The 23,443-nt window shown below is 39.2% G+C and overlaps 1 protein-coding gene across 6 annotated transcripts in view; it reads right to left on the bottom strand.

Annotated features, from left to right (window-relative positions):
* Nucleotides 1-23,443, bottom strand: part of LOC136866135 (gastrula zinc finger protein XlCGF58.1) — a 154,901-nt gene that overhangs the window by 56,822 nt on the left and 74,636 nt on the right. For all 6 annotated transcript variants that reach the window (XM_067142834.2, XM_067142835.2, XM_067142837.2 and 3 more), the window contains one exon: nt 12,494-12,640. In XM_067142834.2, the coding sequence (XP_066998935.2) occupies nt 12,494-12,640 (147 nt within the window). The remainder of the gene's footprint in view (nt 1-12,493; nt 12,641-23,443) is intronic.

Genomic DNA, 23,443 nt, shown 5'->3' with positions numbered 1-23,443 from the left:
GCTCAACTTCTGGTGCAACTTCCACCAATGCCAATAATAATAAGTGACTAGTGGCTTCAGCTGAGTCGGCGAACCCTTCTTCTCGAGGCTCAGCCCTAAGTAAACATACCAAAATCTCAGGGAAAACTCACGCTTCCAATTTATCTTTTGAAGGCCCTAAGGAATGTCTTAGGATTGCAGCGGATTCCCCCGCACCTGTACCTTTTCTTAAAATTGAGGTGAATAATGAACCTGTAACAGCTCTATTAGACTCTGGCAGTGTTTGTTCTATCATTTCAGCTGAATGGTACTCTAAATTGAAAACAGTTTGCAAATTTCCTGATTTTTGTTCGACTTTGGTTCAAAATGTTTCGGCTAATTCTTCTCCTTTAGAAATTTTAGGTTCCTTAAATGCCAAAATTCGTATTTCTAAATTTACTTGGAAAGTTAAATTGTTCGTGGCAAAGCACTTGTCTTGCCCCATTATACTGGGAGCAGACTTCATGTCCCATGCTGGTCTAGTGCTCGATCTTCAGAGCAAGTCGTGCACATTCAAATTTGCTTCTAATTGTAAAATCCCTTTACTTAAATGTAGTTCCGTGTCATGTTCATCGGTTTCGCCTACCCAGGATGAGATGTTGTTAGATCTTAGACATCTACCTGAGGAGCAGGCTGATAGTATTCGTAAGTTGTGTCAGTCGTTTCCAGAGGTGTTCTCTGATACCCTTGGTGTTACTGACCTTATTGAATACAAAATTGAGGTCACGGATTCGATTCCTGTTTGTTTTCCACCTTATAGGCTATCTCCACCTAAAATGTTAAAGGATGGTATCATTCGGCCCTTTAAGTCGGCGTATTCTTCGCCTATTTTTCTAGTCCCGAAACCCCAAGGTGGCTTCAGGCCTGTCATTGATTATAGGGCTCTCAATCGGAAGGTGGTGTTACAATCTGCGCCCCTTCCTGACCTTCATTCTTGTTTTTCATGGTTTCGTAAAGCTAAGTTCTTCACCATCTTGGATCTGAATCAGGCCTATAATCAAATTCCTCTGGCTGAAGAATCGAAACATCTCACAGCATTTGCCACGGATTGGAATCTGTATGAATACAACCGCGTGCCTTTCGGGCTCCCCACGGGAGCAGCCGTACTTACCAGACTGCTAGATAGGGTCTTCTCCGACATCAAATTTGAGTATTTGTACCACTATCTGGATGATGTCGTATTTTCGGAAACATTCGAAGAACATCTAGATGTTAAAAATTAAATAACTGGAAAGGAGGTTCAACCTATTCAATACTCAAAAGAAAGAAACGTAGCTACATCAATAATTTCAATACGGAACAATGAAATTTTTATCTTTAAATGAACATCTAGATCATCTGAAAGAAGTTCTCAATCGCCTTCGTAAAGCTTGGTTAACTGTGAAATTGTCCAAGGTCGCCTTCGTTAAACCCTCTATGTCATTCCTAGGGCATATTATGTCACCCGATGGGGTTGCAGTCGATCACTCTAGAACACAGGCCATCCGTGATTTCAAACCTCCCAAGTACATCAAAGGTATTGCCAGGTTCATTGGTATGGTGAATTTCTTCAGGAAATTTATTCCTAACTTCACTAATAGAGCGGCGCCCTTGAACCTTCTTCGTAGGAAAGGCATAAAATTTGAGTGGGGGCCTTCGCAACAAGCCGCTTTTGAAGACCTGAAATTAGCTCACTGTAATGCCCCTGTCCTTGCTATGCCAGATTTCTCGAAGAAATTCATCGTCCAAACCGACGCGTCGTCGGCGGCGGTAGCTGCAGTCCTTCTTCAAGAGACTGAACTAGGGAAGCGACCCATCGCCTATGCATCTAGGACTCTATCGGCTCAAGAAGCCAAGTATTCCATCTATGAGCTCGAAGGTTTGGCAGTCTTATTTGCCTTAGAAAAGTTCCGTCTCTATCTGGACCATGTCAAATTCGACCTGGAGAATGATAATCAAGCCTTAAGCTGGGTCTTAGGTAGGCTGCGTCGTACTGGTCGTATAGCCCGGTGGGCCATCCGAATTTCTGCCTTCCAATTTGACGTTAGGCATATCAGAGGTACTGAAAATGTTGTCGCAGACGGACTCAGCCGTATGTTTTCCAACGACGTCGAGACCCATGAACCGGTCGATAGTTCATCACCTCCCGAGTCCATACTATCGGAGGTTAATGCCATCTTAACAGATGCTCCCATTCTCTTTAGGGATCTTGAGAAATATCAACGTGAAGATCCGACGCTGGCTCCGATCATGGAAACCCTTTCTTCTGGGGAACATGTTGTCCCTTATGTCTTGAGGAATGGTGTTCTATGTTGCCCATCGAGGCATGATAAGAAGATGAAGGTAGTGGTTCCAGCCGTTCTTGTGCCAATGATCTTCAAGTACTATCATGAGACCCCGTTAGGGGGGCATTTAGGCATCTTCAAAACCCGGGAAAAGATCCGGGAAATGTTTATCTGGAAGGGTATGGACGGTGAAATTCGTGAACTAGTTAAAGCTTGTAAATCTTGTTTGCTTAGTAAACCAACCATGTCCACCAAGGTAGGCCTTTTGTCTTCTCATCAAGCGTCGCGCCCCATGGAACGTCTCTACGTCGATTACGTAGGACCCTTCCCCAGTCAAAGGGGAATGCCAACAAGTTCATCCTTGTATGTGTAGATGGTTTTACAAGATTTTCTTGGTTATTTCCGACTAAACTGGCTACCGCCCAGTCCACCATCACTTGTTTAAATTCCATTTTCGCTTCTTTTGGTCCGTGTCAATATATTGTATCCGACAATGCTAAAGCATTCACCTGATCTGTCCATATCTCATGTGACAACTTCGGTTTATTATCCTCAACCATCTCTGGCTGAACGGGTTAATCGTAATCTGAGGTCGGCGCTGATTGCCTATCATCACGATGATCATTCTAGGTGGGACACGTCCTTGCATTGGTTAGCTTTTGCTTTGAATTCGGCGGTTCATGAATCTCATAAGTTTACTCCAGCTTCTTTAATGTTCAAGTTTGTTCCCAACACGCCGCTCTCTAACCTCTGGTCTCTGAGTGACATTCTACCCGAGACAATAGATCCAGATAATATTAAAGATCTTTGGAAGAAGGCTAAAGCCAATCTTAAAGTGTCTCATGAAAAGGTTAGGGACAGATATGATCGTGGACGGAGACCCACCAATTTGAAGGTAGGTGACCAGGTGATGGTCAAAAATTTTGTTCCCGCGGGCAAGCTTGCCCCCAGATTTCATGGGCCGTGCATAATCCTAGATTTTCTCATGCCGGTTACGTTGTTATTAAGCAATCCAGCCACCGAGAGGATATTTAGGGTTCACCTGTCGCAGGTGAAACCTGTGTAACTTCCGCGCTAATGTAGCTGATTGTATATTTGTTTTAACATTTTGGAAGTATTCAGAAGGTTATATTTTTTTGGGGGGGGGGGTTCATTTTAAGGCCTTCTGCCCTTGGTATCTGGTTCTTTGTATTTAAGTATTTATTGTAAAACCTTCCCCGAACAGTTAAACTGCCATCCTGTCCTTGCCATGGCCATTACCATGCTCCCGTCTCTTGCTCACATAAAAAAGTGGCTCAGTGAAATGAAAAACAAACCTCCACGCCGCTGGCCCCTCAACCTCACCACAAAGACTGTACCCTAAAATCATTCTGGTCCAACAAAATTCTGTCGCCGAGATTTGAATGTTTCAGTGCCCCCGCAGCCGCGCGGTGCCGTACCGCCACTGAGGGGGGGTACGGGCCCGCCCCTCTCCAGTGAGGCCAACCAGTGTACGGCGAGCCGGAGTCCTCCTCCCGGCCACGGCTGATGTGCGGCGCACAACCTGCAACTTGCCCGCGACCTGTATGTTTGCCGCGGGCACGGCGTGCTTCAACTCCACTACTCCTCTCATGGTGCGGGCGAGCGGTATCTCAGGGTACTTGAGGGGTCCAAGCGGCCTCCTCTGGACACAAGCAGCGGCGGCTGGTCTGGCCGTCAAACTTAATCAACATTGAATGTACTTAATCAGTCACATGGACATTTCATATCAACAATTACTACATTTTTGGAATTCAATTGCAATATTTGGTGGACATAAAAAATTTTTTTTTCTTTTCAAGAATTAAAAGTTTTCATTATGAATTCAACTACTACAAGCATAAAGACATTACATCAAAGTTACTACAAAGAATTTTGAAACTGGATCCAACCAATTTAAGAAACTTGTTTGTAAATCCTCCTGCAATTAATTTCTATATCAACATCATAACTTGGACCTTGTTTTAAGACAGAATCTGGTGTTCTTCTGTGTTACCCCTTGGAGGGTCCTTTGGGGGGAGAGGTCTGTACCGGGCGGTACACCTCTGCTCCGCTAATTCAAACTTTGCGCCAGTTGAAACTCCTCTACTGGAGGAAGCCTGAACTCTAACAACCATGTTAATTCTAAAGTTTATCAGAAGATGTCTCTACTGTAAATTTTGAAGTGTTCTGAACTATGTCAATTTCGATTCATGTTTGTCTGCTCCATAGCAAAAACTTTGAACATTCTCTAACAGATGTCTCTACCAAAACTGATAACGCTCTCTGGTGTAAAGGAATGAACAATCCGGAAGAAATTTAACATTCATAAGTTTTGTTTTTGCTAAATTTTGTTCTGTGGTTTGAGAGTTGGCAATATAATTATTTCTTTCCGCCTGTTTTGTATGTAGCCAATCAGGAATTTCTGTAATTAATTTTCCACCAATAAGGTGTTTCTTCTTCGTCTGGTGTATTAGTTTTTGCTGTTATCCAATAAAATTTTGTGGGCGGGTCGTAATCATTCATGAAAGGTCTCGAATGTTCCACGAGGGTATATAAACTGCTGATTTTTTGGGTCTCCGGGCCACTTCAGTAACATCTATCATTGTGTAAATTATGTAGCAGGGGGCGGGAAGCGCCTCTTTCGTCGGGCAGCAGTTCATCAATAAGGTAATGACCTTTTAATAACTTATTTTCTTGCTAGCTCAGCAGTTCAACTCTCAGGCCAGGTTCGATACCTTTTACCATGTAACTTTCCTCTAAAATGTAAAAGACACTTGGTATAGATTCTGTCTCTTTAAACTACATATTGGGATAGAGTGTGCTTAACCCTCTCGAGCTCCCACTCCTATTGCTTTGAGGTGAACTTATTTTCACAACCGTTTCTTCCCTTCCTAATGTAATATAAATTATTTTCTTATATAAGTCACCTCTTTAGTATGGGATTAGCCCTTGCATAAGCGGCCTAATGCCAAATAGGTTTTAAAGAAATGTATTAGGAGTGCATTTTCGCCTCTTCTCAAGTTGGTATTTTGGAGGCCATGTAATTGTCCTGTTTCTTTATTGAGTAGGCCTCAGTAGGTTGGGTATTTTTACCCCTCATTTCATGTGCTTGGAGGTCAGCTTGAAGGTGGAGTTTGGTGTGGCCTTTGATAGGCTTGAACTTTGAGAGTGGGTTGCTCTTTCTTAAAGCGGTTTATGTGTGCCTCGAGCAGGCTTTACTGAGTTATAGGGAGCAAGTGCTCCTGGGCATGATTGGGGTTTTCTGCCCCTTTGTCAAACCTGGTATTTGGCTAATGTTGGGCTAATTGCTCAAGAATTGTGTGTCTGGCTCTCGGAGCCCAAATTCTGTAACAACTGTAATTGTACATTCTCGATTTGTTGCTAGGCTACTAAGTACCTGTTATATTTGTTATTTCTTGATCTTGAAAAGAAAATATAACCTTGTTAAATTTTAAATTAACTTTAATTTCGTATATTGAGACCTATTCATCCCAGCACCTTCTTTCACCTCTGCTGAACCACCAAACCACGGTAACAAATAGAATCGAAAAGGGGAAGCTAATGACAGAATTCGACAACATATATATTTATTTGGATCAATACTTTAATAAGGGAAAAAACTTGAATGACGCGGTCGAAATAAAAAGTCCGTTAATAGAGCAGTTACCAACATTATTACGAAATCTCAAATCAGATAAAAGCAAATTCTTTAAAATATTCAATCTAAATACACTCACAACTGAAACCATTTCGGCAACGCAAAAAAGTCCCCCTCCACATAACATGCCAAAGCTTAACGGCCCACCTGCAGGATCGTCCTATACCCCCACCTCGACAACAGATAAGAATTCCCCACCACGTAGCACGTCAATAGCAAACGCCACGCCCAACATCTCTTCCCCTCAACCCAGTACCCGCCCTTCACAACAGCTCTTTTATACGTACAACACAAGGAGTAGAGCCATAACAGACAATGGTCACAGTAACGCAATAAGGCCCACAAGATTCTGTAGCAGCAGACAAAGGGGTAAGTGATAATGCAACATCAACACTCACATTATAAGCACAAAAAAAAAAAAAACACACACACACACACACACACGCACGCACGCACGCACGCACGCACGCACGCACGCACGCACGCGCGCGCGCGCGCACACACACACACACACACACACACACACACACACACACACACACACACACACACACACACACACACACACACACAATATTACTTAAGTTCATTTCCATTTGTTCCAGATGATTCTTCCATTCCATAAATCGAAAGAAACATAATCAGATACCGGTACTCAAAAAATGGATTGAAGCCCCTTTTAACCATAACTTACATCAAAACAATCAACTTCCAACGGAGAGTCTGGTCGCTACAAACAAGAATTAAATATGTCAATACTTCCTCTGATCAAATTGCCAAACTTCAGCAGCAAGCCTCATCAAATCTAGAAGCCATTTTCCAACAAACTCAAGACTTCAATTCTAGATCATCATCATGACTAATCACGCATAATGCAAAATTACAGTCTTTTCAAATAACATTATTTAGAGAGCACAATTATTCTTAACTAAAATTCTCAATACTGAAATGTTACTGTATTCTAGAAACCAACGCACTTCAGAAACTATGGCTCCTATATATTAACATCCAATATTTATATTTATGACTCAAATTTTAATGCCAAATTATAGTTCAATCAATTTTATTTTAACATTGCAAACAATTTTTAGCCAAATTTTCAAATTGTTAAAACTGTGTTTTGGACGTCAATGTGTTTTAGAATTAAGAGTTAATCCATTTTAATATTGCAAATCATATTGTCATAATTTTTAATGTGTATATTATTCTTGTTTTAAATATTGTTATCACTAAAATTAGATTTACATTCAATGTAATGAAATTTGTAACAACAACCCAAATATGACAAACCTTGAGGCAATTGTATAGGCTGATGATGCTTGTGAATAAAAGCGAAACATGTCCCGGTAAATTAGTGTTGTAACATTACAACTTAACAACACAAACTGTAATTTGTATTGAAAAGGTGGATCAAAATAACCAACAAATTGTTAGTATATCATAGCATAGTTCAATACGGGTCTAATAATGAGATTAGTTCCATGTAATGTGATAGCCAACCAGGCAAAAACTAAGACAAACAGGTATATTAACCTCAAGGTTAAAGTCAGTAAGATAGCTAAAGATATCTGGTTTTTGAAAGAATGTTTAAGGTGCGGTGTAATACCGAAATTCTTAAGGTCTACCCACAGAAAGAACATATCAAGTTCAAAATCTCTTGACACCCAAAACAGAGTAAACAAAATATGGCTAAAAAACTAATTAAAGTTACTGTACAGAAAAAAATCGCTACTAAACTTACAGCTCTACAAAGCACACTTAAGTATATCCCATTTTACATCGCCTTTAGACTGGAGCTCCATTCAACGACATACTATTGAAAAACTCTCAAACATCTTAGACAGAAAGCAAAAAACTCTAGAAAACAAACTAAAACACCTAACAGAAGATCAAAAAAAGTTAACCGTTAATGGAAAAAATGATTCAATTCCTTTAAAGATAAACAACCCCGCGACAATTAATTTATCAGACACCAATTTTTCTGAAAATGAAATGAACATACTCAACAAAGGAACTAAGTTCAATTGGCCTAACCCGTACAAAATGGAAGAATTAACTATCACAATAGCGGAATCTGAAGCAAATACAGGGAAACTGCCGGCAGAAATACAAAATGACATTAAATATGAAGTAAAAAAGAAACTTCCAAGTTTAGTAAAAGAAATGAAAACTAATTCCGACCAGACCCTCCTAAAACAAATAAAAGATTTAAAGACAAAAATAAAAGATAACGACATTATCGTGACTAAGGCAGATAAAGGCGAAACAATAGTCCTAGTAAATAAAAGAGACTACATCAAAAAAACTGAAGAATTATTTTCTAATGAATCTTACACTATAGTAAATAAAGACCCGATCTCTAGAATTCAAAGGAATCTAAAAAGAATCCTTAAAAATTCAATTTGTTTATTTAACGAGCAAGAACAAAAAAAAATGGTCAACATGAACCCAACATTACCCAAGGCAAAGGCACTACCTAAAGTACACAAAAACAATACACCCATTCGAGCAATTACAAACAGCAGAAATAGCCCAACATATAAAATATCAATATTTATACATCAGTTCCTCAAAAAGCATTATAAGTTCCAGAGTAAGTCCTCAATTAAAAACTCAATTGAATTTCGCGAAAGATTAAAAACCTTCAACTTACAACCCCACCATATAATGAGCTCGTTTGACATTTCCAATATGTATTCAAATATCCCCATTAAAGAAACGATCGAAATTATTAAAACCTTTCCAAATATAGCAACTTAAGCTAGAAGTAGATGAATTTATTATACTACTTAAATTCGTACTAAATAATAACTATTTCACCTTTAACAATAAAATTTACCACCAATTAAGTTTAGCCATGGGTGACCCCAGCTCGGGAATATTAGCGGATATTTATATGGATAACATAGAACATAGCATTATAAAACCAAACATAGAAGAAATCTGTCTTTGGCTGAGATTTGTTGACGATACATTTGTACTAACAGACAACCAAAAAAATAACAGCGAAAAAATCCTTGAATTTTTAAACATCGATAGATACGTAAAATTTACCAAAGAAGACGAAAAAACAACTCATTGAATTATTTAGATGTTACTGTAACACGCTTAAAATCCAAATTTGATTGTCAGATATACAGAAAACCAACACACGCCAATAACAATAAGAAATTACTCACTCCGCCCCAAATCCCACAAACTAGCAACCTTTTTCAGTATGGTCTACAGAGCCTACAAAATACCCTTATCTCCCACGAATTTTACAAAAGAAATAAATTTTATAAAAGAACTAGCACTAGCCAATGGATATAAAGCAGACATAGTAAATCGAATCATCAACAAAGTAAAGCTCAAAATAGCCACAAACCTCACACCGGAAAAGACTAAAAAGTCCAAATACGCAACCTTCACTTACACCAGTTCAAAGATTCACCAAATAGCAAACCCACTCAAAAAACGAGATATGCAAATAGCCTTTAAAACATATAACACTAACAAAAACTTATTTTTTAACCATAACACAGTAAATGCCTACAATAACAAATTTCAAGGCTCCGGAATATACGGACTAACATGCGCACAGTGCAAATCTTCATATGTTGGCCAAACTGGACGCAGTTTCCTAACCAGATACATGGAACACTTTAATGCCTTAAAACACAATAAATACTCCGCAATGAGTAATCATATGAAAGAAACCGGCCATCATTACACCTCAATAGACAAAGACCTTACAATAATCAAAAGAATCGAAAAGGGGAAGCTAATGACAGGATTCGAAAACATATATATTTATTTGGATCAATACTTTAATAAGGGAAAAAACTTGAATGACGCGGTCGAAATAAAAAGTCCGTTAATAGAGCGGTTGCCAACATTATTACGAAATCTCAAATCAGATAAAATCAAACTTTAAAATATTCAATCTAAATATACTCACAACTGAAACCATTTCGGCAACGCAAAAAAGTCCCCCTCCACATAACACGCCAAAGCTTAACGGCCCACCTGCAGGATCGTCCTCTACCCCCACCTCGACAACAGATAAGAATTCCCCACCACGTAGAACGTCAATAGCAAACGCCCCGCCCAACATCTCTTCCCCTCAACCCCCTACCCGCCCTTCACAACAGCTCTTTCATACGTACAACACAAGGAGTAGAGCCACAACAGACAATAGTCACAGTAACGCAATAAGGCCCACAAGATTCTGTAGCAGCAGACAAAGGGGGAAGTGATAATGCAACATCAACACTCACATTATAAGCAAAACACACACACACAATATTACTTAAGTTCATATCCATTTGTTCCAGATGCTTCTTCCATTCCATAAATCGAAAGAAACATAATCAGATACCGGTACTCAAAATTTGGATTGAAGCCCCTTTTAACCATAACTTACATCAAAACAATCAACTTCCAATGGAGAGTCTGGTCGTTACAAACAAGAATTAAATATGTCAATACTTCCTCTGATCTTATTGCCAAACTTCAGCAGCAAGCCTCATCAAATCTAGAAGCCATTTTCCAACGAACTCAAGACTTCAATTCTAGATTATCATCATGACTAATCACGCATAATGCAAAATTAGTCTTTTCAAATAACATTATTTAGAGAGCACAATTCTTAACTAAAATTCTCAATACTGAAATGTTACTGTATTCTAGAAACCAACGCACTTCAGAAACTATGGCTCCTATATATTAACATCCAATATTTATATTTATGACTCAAATTTTAATGCCAAATTATAGCTGAATCAATTTTATTTTAACATTGCAAACAATTTTTGGCCAAATTTTCAAATTGTTAAAACTGTGTTTTGGACGTCAATGTGTTTTAGAATTAAGAGTTAATCCATTTTAACATTGCAAATCATATTGTCATAATTTTTAATGTGTATATTGGTTTTGTTTTAAATATTGTTATCACTAAAATTAGATTTACATTCAATGTAATGAAATTTGTAACAACAACCCAAATATGACAAACCTTGAGGCAATTGTATAGGCTGATGATGCTTGTGAATAAAAGCGAAACATGTCCCGGTAAATTAGTGTTGTAACATTACAACTTAGCAACACAAACTGTAATTTGTATTGAAAAGGTGGATCAAAATAACCAACAAATTGTTAGTATATCAGCAAAGCGTTCGATAGTATTGGACACAATCACTTAAAGGCGACAATAGAGAACTCTATACTACCCAGATCCATTAAGAAGTTACTAGTCAACCTTCTCACAGAAAACACAACACAAGTTCAAACTGCTCGTGGTCATACAGATAAGATAAACGTCAAATATGAAGTGATGCAAGGAGATCCCATTTCACCTTTCTTATTTAACTGGGGTATAAACCACATCCTTGATGAACTCAAAGACATCAAAGTATCAGAAATGTATGGTTTTCAGTTGAGTCCTAACACTGTACCTTTAACATCCCTATGCTTTGCCGACGATCTGGTGATCATAGCTAAAGACCAAGCAGAAGCTTCAATCCTAGTCACTTCTGTCATAAAACTGTTTCAAGAAATAGGTTTGCATATAAATGCAATAATATAAATAATATAAATGGTAAACTTCATTCTGATGATATCGTGATGGTCTCTGGAAACATTACAAGTATAAATGATAGTGAAGAAATAAAATATTTAGGGGCAACTTTCAGACAGACTTTAGTCTTCAATGAAAATCAGGTACTTGAAAAATTGAAAGCTAAGATCAGATTACCAGGACTCACTAACTCCAACCGCATCAAAAACTGACTATAATAAATCAGTTTATTGGCCCTTAACTGATATAACCCTTCCAGACTGTTTTGGTTGAGAAAATTCCCAAATCAAGTCTGTTAAAAGCTGACAACATGATCAGAAGCACTCTTAAAGAAATTCTACAACTTCCGAGTGACACGCCGACAAGTATGATCTATTACATGTTATAATTCTCATGTTTTGGTCCGTATTGAAATGTACAATAAAGTCAAATAAATATTAAAATTTAAAATAATCTTGATTTAATTTCTTAATTCTTAATTAAAATCTCTATTTATGTATTAAATAGGTGGAATAAATAAATTTTAATATGTATTTGACTTCAAAGTATGATCTATTCGAGCCACAAATATAAAGAGTTATGCCTGTTGCTCACGGTATTATTTTCTGTCAAATTTATTGTACAATAATTTAATTTTATAAAATGTCTGTTGCTCACGGTCAAATTCAAGTTTTATAAAACCTTTGATACAACTTTTCATAAAATAGGACATGTTCTATTCCGTAAAATTAATTTTACGAAACGAACAAATCAGTGGTGGTGGTGGTGGTGGTGGTGGTGGTGGTGGTGGTGGTGGTGGTGGTGGTGGTGGTGGTGGCGGCGGCGGTGGCAGTGGTATTATTATTATTTCACATTCTAGACTTTTCCATTTTCTTTTCCTTAGAAAATGACCATCCTCAACAGTTTGTAATGATTCACAAGAAAACTATGTTATTTAAACTGAATCCAAATTCATCATGTTATACGGTAATGTTAACACTGTTTAGAAATTCTTACCTGTATGTTTGGACATATGAATATCCCGAGATACTTTCTGAGAGAATGTTTTCCCACATATATCACACATGAATGGTTTATTCTTGCTATGTATGAGGAGGTGAACATCCAATGCACTGCGTCTCATAAACAACTTCCCACATTCAGCTGTAAAGGAATCAACTATAAATAAAATGAACATTACTAGGAATATTCAAAATGAATTGGAATATGAAACATTTCAAACTGCAATTGCACGGGGATAAATTTCAAGAAATGGATCACTTCAAATAACTGGTTATCATTACAACCAAGCACAGTCTTGAATAATCTAATTATATTACTGCTTCAGTGATACAGTAGATCATACAGCCTGCGACTCTATGCCAAGTTTTGGGAGGGGATTAATAACTCAACCCCCTGAAGGTGCCAATGACTTCAGGCCCATGAGCTTCTTTAGATGAGGTGATGGTCTCCTCAATCATGTTATGACTCAATGGCAGAAGAGGTAATGCAACAAGGAATGGGCATTAAGGTGCAACTCGGCTATACTCTGACTATATGGCAGTCCATTGCAATCTCAGTGTTCAATACTGTAAGTCTCATTTCACATGGCTGCAAGATCACAGTGTATGGGTCATTCCCTGGCAAGTTACGATCCCCCTAAAACAAATTCTCACCAGTAGCACTTTTTCCTGCGGTCTCCTTAACCTCACTCTCTGTCTCTCAAGTCCAACAGTAAAGGACAGTGGAAGCAGGTTTCGGGTGAGACTGGGAGCACCTAGTCTGGACCTGCAAGTTGGTCACAGATGTGTGATAGTTGTCTTTCTGAGAGTCCGTGACTAGTGAGGATTCAGTCCTGCATCTGTGTCTGGACAGGCCTGTTTACAACCACAATTGAATGGGCAAGGCCCTAAAAAATGTGAGCTAAACTTTGAAAGTCACATATTCGCCTGACTGGGCAACCGTATCAAGAAGGCCACCCTTCATGTGGTCGATAAAGTATAACATTAACTGGGACATGGAAAATTAGAATACTCCTTGATGTAAAAAATAATGATAGTCCTGATTGGAGAATAGTATTCATCAACCATGACCTTGCTAGACTAAATGTCAATGTTGCCACCCTGAGTGAAACCAGAATGTCTGGCAAAGGGAAAGTTGCTGAGTATGTATTTGGCTACACTATCTTTTAGAAAGGGAAGAAGGGAGGGGTCCACTATATTCATGATGTTAGATTTGCTGATGAGATAAAACTAATAAGTGACCACCAATTTACTCCCACTGTTGTCAGAACTTTTGACTCTCCATACACCTCTCTCTGGAGACAGTTTCATTACTCTTATATTTGACTACAGCCACTCCGTAGATGCAACTGAAGATGTAAAAATACACTTCTACAAGATATTAACCAGAAACACCCACTCCTTAGATGCAACTGAAGATGTAAAAATATACTTCTACAACCAGTTAACAAGAACCATTAACAAAATATCATGTAGTGTTAGTGCTTGGCAATTTCAATCCCAGAGTTGGAAGAAATAACCAGCTGTGGAAAAATGTAATGAACAAACAAGGACTTGGTAATTGCAATGCCAGTGGACTGTTGCTTCTCGGTTTGTATGCTGAGCAAGAGCTGTTCATTAGCAATACTCGGTTCCAACAGTCAAACTATCACAAGACTACATGGATGCACCCACACTCCAAACACACTCAGAAAGTTTAGCTCACATTTTTTAGGGCCTTGCCCATTCAATTGTGGTTGTAAACAGGCCTGTCCAGATACAGGACTGAATCCTCATTAGTCATGGACTCTCAGAAAGACAACTATCACATCTATGACCAACTTGCAGGTCTAGACTAGGTGCTCCCAGTCTCACCCAAAACCTGCTTCCACTGTCCTTTACTGTTGGAAAGACAAAGAGTGAGGTTGCAGTGTGATGCAAAAGACATTTTCATCACCAAGACTGAAAGAAATATTGATGACTGTTGGACAGGACACAAACTTCTGATCTGATCTCAGAATCTCTTTCTGCAGAAAGCCTCTTATGCATCATTCCAATTTGGACAGACAGAAGTCTGACACTTCCAGGCTTTCAGATACGTCCAAAACACAATCTATGGCAAGTAATCTAACCAACATTAAAGATGTCGAGCAAGACTGGTCAATGTTTCAAAAGTTGATTACTGAATCAGTTCAAGAAAAACAAAGAGAAGAGACTGGTTTGAACACAACTGTGAAAAGAATTTGAGCCTCATCAATGTTACAAGAAAAGCAGCTCATCTATCCCTTCTTCAAGATTATTGGCAAATGGTACACTAAAATACATTATTGTCAAGCACTAAATTTTAAATTAACAAGAGAAGAAATTTTTTTCTAGAATACAATAATATACAATTTACGCTAACAATTTTTTCTATTAAACAAACAGATCATCCTTAATAAATTTATATTGTTTACAAAATTCTACTTATAATATCTCCTATACTTACAAACATAGTCAACTCGTATACAGTGTGTGGAATTACTTCAAATAATACTATGCAACTGGTATAAGATTAAAATTTACATTGCATTTATTTACTTTTTTTTTTTACCCATTTTGGAACCTAAGTAGCATAACGACCTGGTGCGTCTTAACCAGAGCCCCTTTTGCCACCACTTTTCAGAGTTCCTGAAGGGCCTTCGCAGCTACCGTAGCGGTCCCAGGGCACTCAAAGTCCCCACTGTACTTCACCCCTACAGGCAGTCCCCTACTTTGGCTGTCCAAACTTCATGGTCTGTACTGTAGAAATGTTCTAATATGGCAGACTGGCTTATGGCATTCTCCATGGAAGATGAAAGAGTGACATTCTTTACCGACCTGATGTGTTCTTTCACCCTGGTGCTGACAAGCCTTTTCATCATGCCAATATATGAGCAACCACAACCACATGGGACTTCATACATGCCTGGTGTTTCAAGATGTGGTTTTTCTATGAATGGTCGAAACAGGGATTTGAGCTTCCGGTCTATGGTGAAAACTGGAATTATATTGTACTTCCTAAGAATGTGCCCTATTCTTTCAGTTATACCTGCCACGTAAGAAAGGAATACTTTCTTCTTTTTACTGTAGTCCTGGTTGGTACTATCCCTGTTAGGCTCCTTGATCTTCATAGCTCATGCTATGTCTCCTGACGTATAGCCATTTTTCTTCATGGATGTTGTCAGTTCTCTTAATGCACTTGAACAGTTGTCAGTGTCTGCAACGTTATTCACCCTAGTAAATAAAGTTCGAAGGAGAGCTGTTTTTTGGCAGGGGTGGTGATGTAAGGACTTATGAAGGTATCTTTCAGAATGTGTAGGTTTCTTGTACATTGCATGGCCTAGTGTACCATCATTCTTCTTGTATACTAGCACATCAAGAAAAGATAATTTACCTTCATTTTCTACTTCCACAGTGAACTTGATCTTACTGTTAATGGAATTTAGATGCTCCAAAAATTCATTTAATGTTTCCCTTCCATGTGGCCAGACTGAAAATGTGTCATCCACATAACGATAGAAGCACTTAGGTTTCAATGGCGCTGTAGTTAATGCAGCAGACTCAAAGTGTTCCATAAAAATATTAGCAGCCACTGGTGACAGAGGTGAACCCATTGCTGCTCCTTCTGTCTGTTCGTAATAATCCCCTTTGTAGTTTAAGTAAGTAGATTTTAAACAAACTGCTGTCAGATTGATCAAGTCCTCAGACAGGTATTGTCTGATGTAAGCAAGCGTTTCTTCTACTAGTATATTAGTAAAAAGTGACGTAACATCAAAGCTTACCAGGATGTCACCTTCGTCCACCTGTAGTTCACGTAACTTCTGCAAGAAGTGTTTTGAATCTTTAACGTGATGTTCTGGCTGTAACAGTGACGAAATATAGAGGGCTAACTCATGGGTCGCAGAACCAATGGCACTCACGACTGGTCTTAGTGGCACGTCATTCCTGTGTATTTTTGGGAGGCCATAAATGACTGGAGGTACCAGGTCTGCATTTAGTAAGGTCTTCTGCAAGTGTTCTGGAAGTGTTGAGCTCTTTACTAGCCGGGTGACTTGTGTATTAATTTTCTTAGAGGGATTCCTTACTTTCTTATATGTTTCTTCTTCTAGTAGGTTGTTCATTTTTGTTTCGTAATCAGCTGTATTCATGATGACAGAAACATTACCCTTGTCAGCTGGAATTACAATTATACTATCGTCTTTGCTAAAATCATTAGCTTCTTTAAGTTCACCTTTGGTCAGGTCTTGATGTGGTGGCTTCGCTTTTTTAGCACGTAAAATACATCTTGGCGAATTTCTTCCACCTTGGTTAACAGTAAATCTCTGATGGCACACACTACATTACTGACATTCTTCTCAACTGGGATTCTCATTCATTCCATCCCTGACTCGGTCACTGACTGGAAAACAGGTTGTAGGTTTTCAATGACTGAAATATGTATTAATATTATGTAAATCAAGTGAGTTAGGAGCACCCAGCTGTGAGCTTGTATTCAGAAAATAGTGGGTTCGAACCCCACGTACCGGGCGAGTTGGCCGTGTGGTCAGGGCCACGTGGCTGTAAGCTTGCATCTCAAATCTGACTGTCGGTAGCCCTGAAGATGTTTTTCCGTGGTTTCCCATTTTCACACCAGGCTAATGCTGGGGCTGTACATTGATTAAGGCCACGGCCGCATTGCTCCAACTCCTAGGCCTTTCCTACCCCATCGCCGCCATAAGACCTATCTGAGTCGGTGCGACGTAAAGCAACTAGCAAAAAAAGAAAAAGAACCCCACTGTCGGCAGCAGTGAAGATGGTTTCTGTGGTTTCCCATTTTCACACCAGGTAAATGCTGGGCTTTCTTTCCACTCCTAGCACTTTCCTATCCCATCGTCGCCATAAGACCTATCTGTGTTGGTGTGATGTAAAGCAACTTGAAATATTATGTAACTAGTAGATATCTACGTTATGATAGCCGGGCGGTCAGTAAAAGGTCCTAGGGAGAACACTGTGTATAGGTTAAATATTGTTGAAGATTTAAAATTAAATAATTTCAATTTGCAAAATCCTAACGATTGGGTATTAAAGTTTTTAATTTTGTATTACAAAACACTCAGCATGTAGGCTACACAGTGTGGTCACATATCTGTGAGATTGCGCTTGGGCAGTGGTGTGTTCGAGTCCCACTGACGGCAACACTGAAGATGGTTTCCCTTCTTCGCAATAGGCAGGCAGACATACTAAGCTGTACCTTAATTAAGGCCACAGTTGCTTACTTCTGAGACCCATTCCATCGTTGCCATGAATCGGTGCTATATAAAACTCATAGCCAAAAAAATGAGACATTATTATGAAGCCCATAACATGATTATAATTGTTCATAAAGGTGGAAAACAAGTATGTTCATGTTCAGTGTTCTAATTCAAAATATGCCAAACATCTGCATGTTTCAGATTACATTTGTCTTAATTGCATTCATAATGACTTATAAATTCCTGCCGTAAAGTTGTTGTATAATTGAACAATTTATTTAAACTTCATGGGACATTTATTATTATCATCAGTAATATTATTATTACTATTAATATTATAAGGAGCATTAAGCATATCTGCTGAATGGGAAGTGAAAAACTGTGGCGTTATTTTTCAGAACAATGAACATTTCAAACATGTGGTTTACTGTCCTCATAGTCTGTTCCTTTATATGAGCTCATAATTTCTGTAGAATTGTGTGATAATGATCAAATACTGAAGTGGAAGTGTCATGTGATATTGTCTGGATGAATTTTGTAAAGAAGTCTTAGTTTTGGTTTAAGCATCCATTTCTACAAAAGGTATTTTCACTGAAAATTTTGTATTTTGGAAACAATCTTCCTCTACAGAAATATGTACTGGTATGTATTCAGTGTCCAAGTAACTAAATTAGTATTTGTGAATTTTGTGATGTTGGTAACTCATTTGATGTGATGGTAACAACTGTACAAACTTTCCTTATCATAGTTGCCCCCTGCGAGTGGGGGGAGTAGAATAACACCCACGGCATCCCCTGCCTGATGTAAGAGGCAATTATAAAGGGTCCCATGGGGGCTCCAAGCTTGGGTAGGTGTCCGTAAAGCCCTTAGGTGAATCCTGGCATTGCTTTCACTTACTTGTGCCAGGCTCCTCACTTTCATCTATCAAAATCCCATCTACCTCGGTCACCACCTGTTCTTTTCTGACCCCGACTGGATTACGTATGGAAGCCTACAGAGTCTTATTTTCACGCCCTTCATGGCCCTGGTCTTTCTTAGGCCAATACCTTCATTTTTTCATAGTGTCGGCCCCTTTCGATTTCTTCTCTCCGATTACTAATATATAGAGGACGGTTGCCTAGTTGTACTTCCTCTTGAAATAATAATCACCACCACCACCACCACCACTCTTATCGTATTCGGTGCGATAAAACTGAATAAGACATAAATGATCGAAAATTGCATTCTTCATAACTTTTTTTCTGTAGTTCTTTTCGATAGGACCAATCATCCAGGGTGAATAAAATTATTTATAGCCTGCATTGTAGTGGCATACTCCCCGACATAAAATAACAATTTTCATTGAATTCTGTTCAGCCATTTTCTCATGACAGAAATGGAAATTCTAAATTCCCATGGAGGGAATTTAAAATTTCCATTCGGAATTGCTAGGCGGGCATTAATTCCATTTTGGAGTTTCATCTCCCGTATGCAGTTATCAGACTGTGCCTCTTAAATAGGCTTGTGATAAGTTCATCTGCATACACCCAGCATCAGTGGGTACGGTCTGACACATCCCACTCTGAAGAGTCTAGTGTCAGACCTAAGACGAAACGCTGGTTAATAGAGCAAACGCCTGAAAAGCCATACGTCTAATCCATGACAGAAATGACGAAAAATTAACACCACTGGATAGTACGAGTCCCTGCGATTAGTACACCTAGGTGAGGAACACCATAGGTTTGCGTTGCCTGTAAATGGGGCCGCAATGTGTGAAACGCCATAGGTGTGTGTTACATGTGTGCATTACATTACCTGTGAGTAGTGCCACAAGAGAGTCTATACTACTTTTAATTAGTATCGCAACATGGCAAATACCATGGTTCTACTTTCCTAGTGATAAGTACCATTATGAGGGGCTGACGACCTGGTTTTTAGACCCCTTTAGACTACAAGCATCATCGACTCAGGATTGTGTTTTAGAAGCAGTCCCTTGGTCAGTAATACTACTGCTTAACGGTAGTTTCTGGGAATGTGGGGCATTACAGGTCGGATCCACTGATTGTTCTAAATTCATATCCATCCATTCATTCTTCGTCATTGGGTTTTGAATCCTGGTCAGTAGATGATTTTGGACTTTTAAATTGTTATTATATTTTGTCTCATTTCATACCATTAGGGGCCGATGACTTAGATGTTAGGCCCCTTTAAACAACAAGCAATCTTAGGCAAGGAAATTTGTAGAGAAGGCGAGACGTTTGGTGGCCGTGACATATACGTAGGTGGTTTGAAAAGTTCTCGGAATGTACTAGAATTAAGTATCTTACCTCGGTGGAACTGCCTTTATTTTTCAACATAGTCTGCCTGTAGACTAATGCATTTGGTCCAGCGATGTTCCAATGCCTTGATCCCATCTCGAAAATGAGATTCCTCCAGGCTTGCAAAATAACTCTCCAATTCAGCTGTCAGTTCTTCCCTTGTAGAAAATCTCCATCCACCGAGGAAAATTTTCAGCTTGGGGAATAGATGAAAGTCTGATGGTGCCAAATCAGGTGAATAAGGTGGATGTGGCAACAATTCGTACCCCAGTTCATGAGTTTTGCCATGGCAATAACACTTGTGTGCAGCGGAGCATTGTCCTGATGAAAGATTACTTTTTCCTTGCCAAATCAGGCCTTGTTCCGCGTATCTTTTCCTGTAGTTGGTCTAGGACGTTTGCATAGTATTGCCCCATAATTGTTTGGCCAGTAGGAAGATAATCTATCAGCAGAATGCCTTTTGCATCCCAGACAATTTAGGCCGTGACCTTTCCGGCCGAACGCACTGCCTTTGCTTTCTTTGGTGGTGGTGAATCAGCATGTTCCCACTGCTTTGACTGCTGTTTTGTCTCTGGAGTATAGTAGTGGACCCAAGTTTCATCTGTAGTCACAAACCGGCACAAAAAATCTTGTTGGTTGCACTGAAAACGGGCCAGACTTTGTTCGGACATTTCCAATCTGGTGCGTTTATTGTCCAATGTCAAGACCCATCTTGCGGATAATTTTTTCATACCCAATTCTTCGATTAAAATATAATATACCCGTTCAGAAGACATCCCTACAGCTTCAGCAATCTCCCACACTTTCAGTCGACGAACCTCCATGACCATTTTATGCACTTTTGCGATAAATTCTGGGGTCGTAACACTTTTTGGCCGTCCACTAAGTGGATCATCATCCAAGCTCTCCCAACCAAATTTAAACTTGCTGGTCCACTTGGCAACAGTTGAAAATGAAGGAGCAGAGTCCCCCAGTGTGTTCTGAAAGTCGGCATGAATTTCCTTTGCTTTCATACCTTTCTTTACAAAGTATTTAATCACTGCTCAAATCTCAGTTTTTTCCATTGTCACAAATCACTACGCAGGAACAACAACAAAGAGTCGTCACTACCACACTCCTGCAGCTAGAGCACTGACGCGCCACGTGTTCACTTACAAAGGATGTGTGATTATTGTGTGGGAACCTCGTTGCTCTAGCACTGACATCTAGCGGTGATTCCGAAAACTTTTCAAACCGTCCTCATACTAGGAACTGTCCCATCATTCGCCTTACTGCAGGCGAAAGGAAAACCATTCTCAGGACAGCCAGTAGTACGGAAACAGCCCCTTTCTGTGTCCCAAATGCAGAGGTGTAAAGCCACAGTAGAGCCATGGCCACCCCTCCTCTATTCGGTTGGCCGGTCGGAGTGCAGCGCTGTCGGACCACGGATTAGCCTACTCTGCAACCACTGACACAGATTTCTGCCTTCGATATACAGTAGGTACAAATGGCACTGTATTTGAAGTGAGTTTCCACTGCCTTTGACTGGCATTTTGACTAGGTCACAGCAAAGCCCCTTGCACGCGGTAATATCGCAGAAGGTAGCAGCATATTGTTCATAATACTGTACATAAATTAGCGACCAATTTCTTGGACATAGATCTTAATAGGTTGAGCTATCTTGTGACGTGGCATGGGATTGTTTTATGCTGGATCAGCTGCCATATTATTGTTCGTAGATCCTGATGCTACATATTTATTTCAATTTATTGGAATTCCTCTCCTGCATGTGACGGCTGCTTTGCTACAATACAGGGACAGTAGTTCGTGTGACGGCTGTTTTGGTACAGGTTACAGTTACGGTTAGGTTAGGATAATGATACACAGTGACCGTCGGTTATATTTTGATACAGTTATATTCAGTTAGAGATGGTTACGATATACAGTGATACACTGCTACGGTAATGTTAATATAAATACACAGTGACGGTCAACAAGAGGCACTGTGACGGTTAGGATTCCACCAGCACTAGTTAGGTTAATGATCAAACTTTAACAAAACATTTTTAAACACTGTAAGGTGCCAGGTTAGGAAACATACCACATGAAACTCAGAGGAACTCCCTAGTTAATAATCCTTTTAGCGTAGAGAGGTGCCCAAGCAAAACAATCAACATACACTCTTTTAAAACACTGTACCGAGGTAACGGTGGCACCAAAGAGAATCTAGATATAATGACACAGTAAGACAAAAAAACACAGTAACGTAGTAGGCGACAGCCAGTTGACAGTTCAATAACAGTAAGAAATCCAGTGCACAGCGATTATCCAAGATTGTGCACCCAGTATATCCAAATAAATTACCACAGAGTCACCACACGGAAGCAGTTAATGCAATAAGTAAATACAAGTAAAAGGCAAGACAACTTACCTCAAAGGTGAGAATGTGGAAGGTGCCTTAGGATCTTTGCAATCATGACCTTAGATATTAGAAAGGATAAGCCGAGGATTTTAGAAATACCGGAATTTAATTAAAACGCAAAATGAACATTACATCACAATAAATAAAAGAAGAATAAGTCAAGGTTTTTGAAATCAAGATCGAAGGATGGAGGAAGTGGATAATTAATTTTTTTAAATCGTAACCACCAAGGAGAGAAATGAATCCAATCTTTAGCACGGTGTTATTCTAGAACAACCTGCATAAATGAACAGGGCTCGAAAACAGCAAACCCGGAAACGCAAAACAATGGAAATACACTAATACACGGTACCGGCCTGGTACAATACCAAGTAGGTTGGCACGAAGAAACAGCAAAAATCAGAATTAGGAAATAAATCACAGGAAATTTCCAAAATCACACCACTAAGGCAGTGGAGTGCAGAACAGGGGTAATTTGGCAATACAATCACACCACCTTCAAGAGGGTAACGGAGTAAGCAGATATTTCTGCTAAATACAATATTTCATACTTAAAATCATAGGCCAAAAATCCAGAATGGCATCACAAGCACTGAGAAGTAGTTACCGTAAGGGTCCACACCAACTCAGTAAGAGATGTCCAGAATACACAGAAGTTTCTGCCGAATTCAATATTTCACACACATAAATCACAGGAGAGATAACACGGATTCCACCGACAAACAATAGATACCGGGGAAGGAATTAAAGTAAACCAATAATGATAATAATTCCCCAAAATTCCAAGCCAAGCTCAGATCAACCAATTCCAACTGTAATCCGTGCCAGTCACCAACCAACTCATCAGTCATCGCGTATAATCAACAATCTCATCAATATCTTTAACAAGAATAGTCACCAAGACGACTGCAAATTAAAATTGAAAACAGACAGTCAACGAGTGACAAAACACTGTTGAACGGATTGGTATTCATTTTTCTCAGCTCCTTTTAAAACAATTAATAACAATTTACCAC

Source organism: Anabrus simplex, chromosome 3 (assembly GCF_040414725.1).
Source record: "Anabrus simplex isolate iqAnaSimp1 chromosome 3, ASM4041472v1, whole genome shotgun sequence".
Taxonomy (NCBI): domain Eukaryota; kingdom Metazoa; phylum Arthropoda; class Insecta; order Orthoptera; family Tettigoniidae; genus Anabrus; species Anabrus simplex.
Note: the sequence above shows the minus strand (reverse complement) of the source record. Positions and strands in the feature narration are given on the sequence as shown.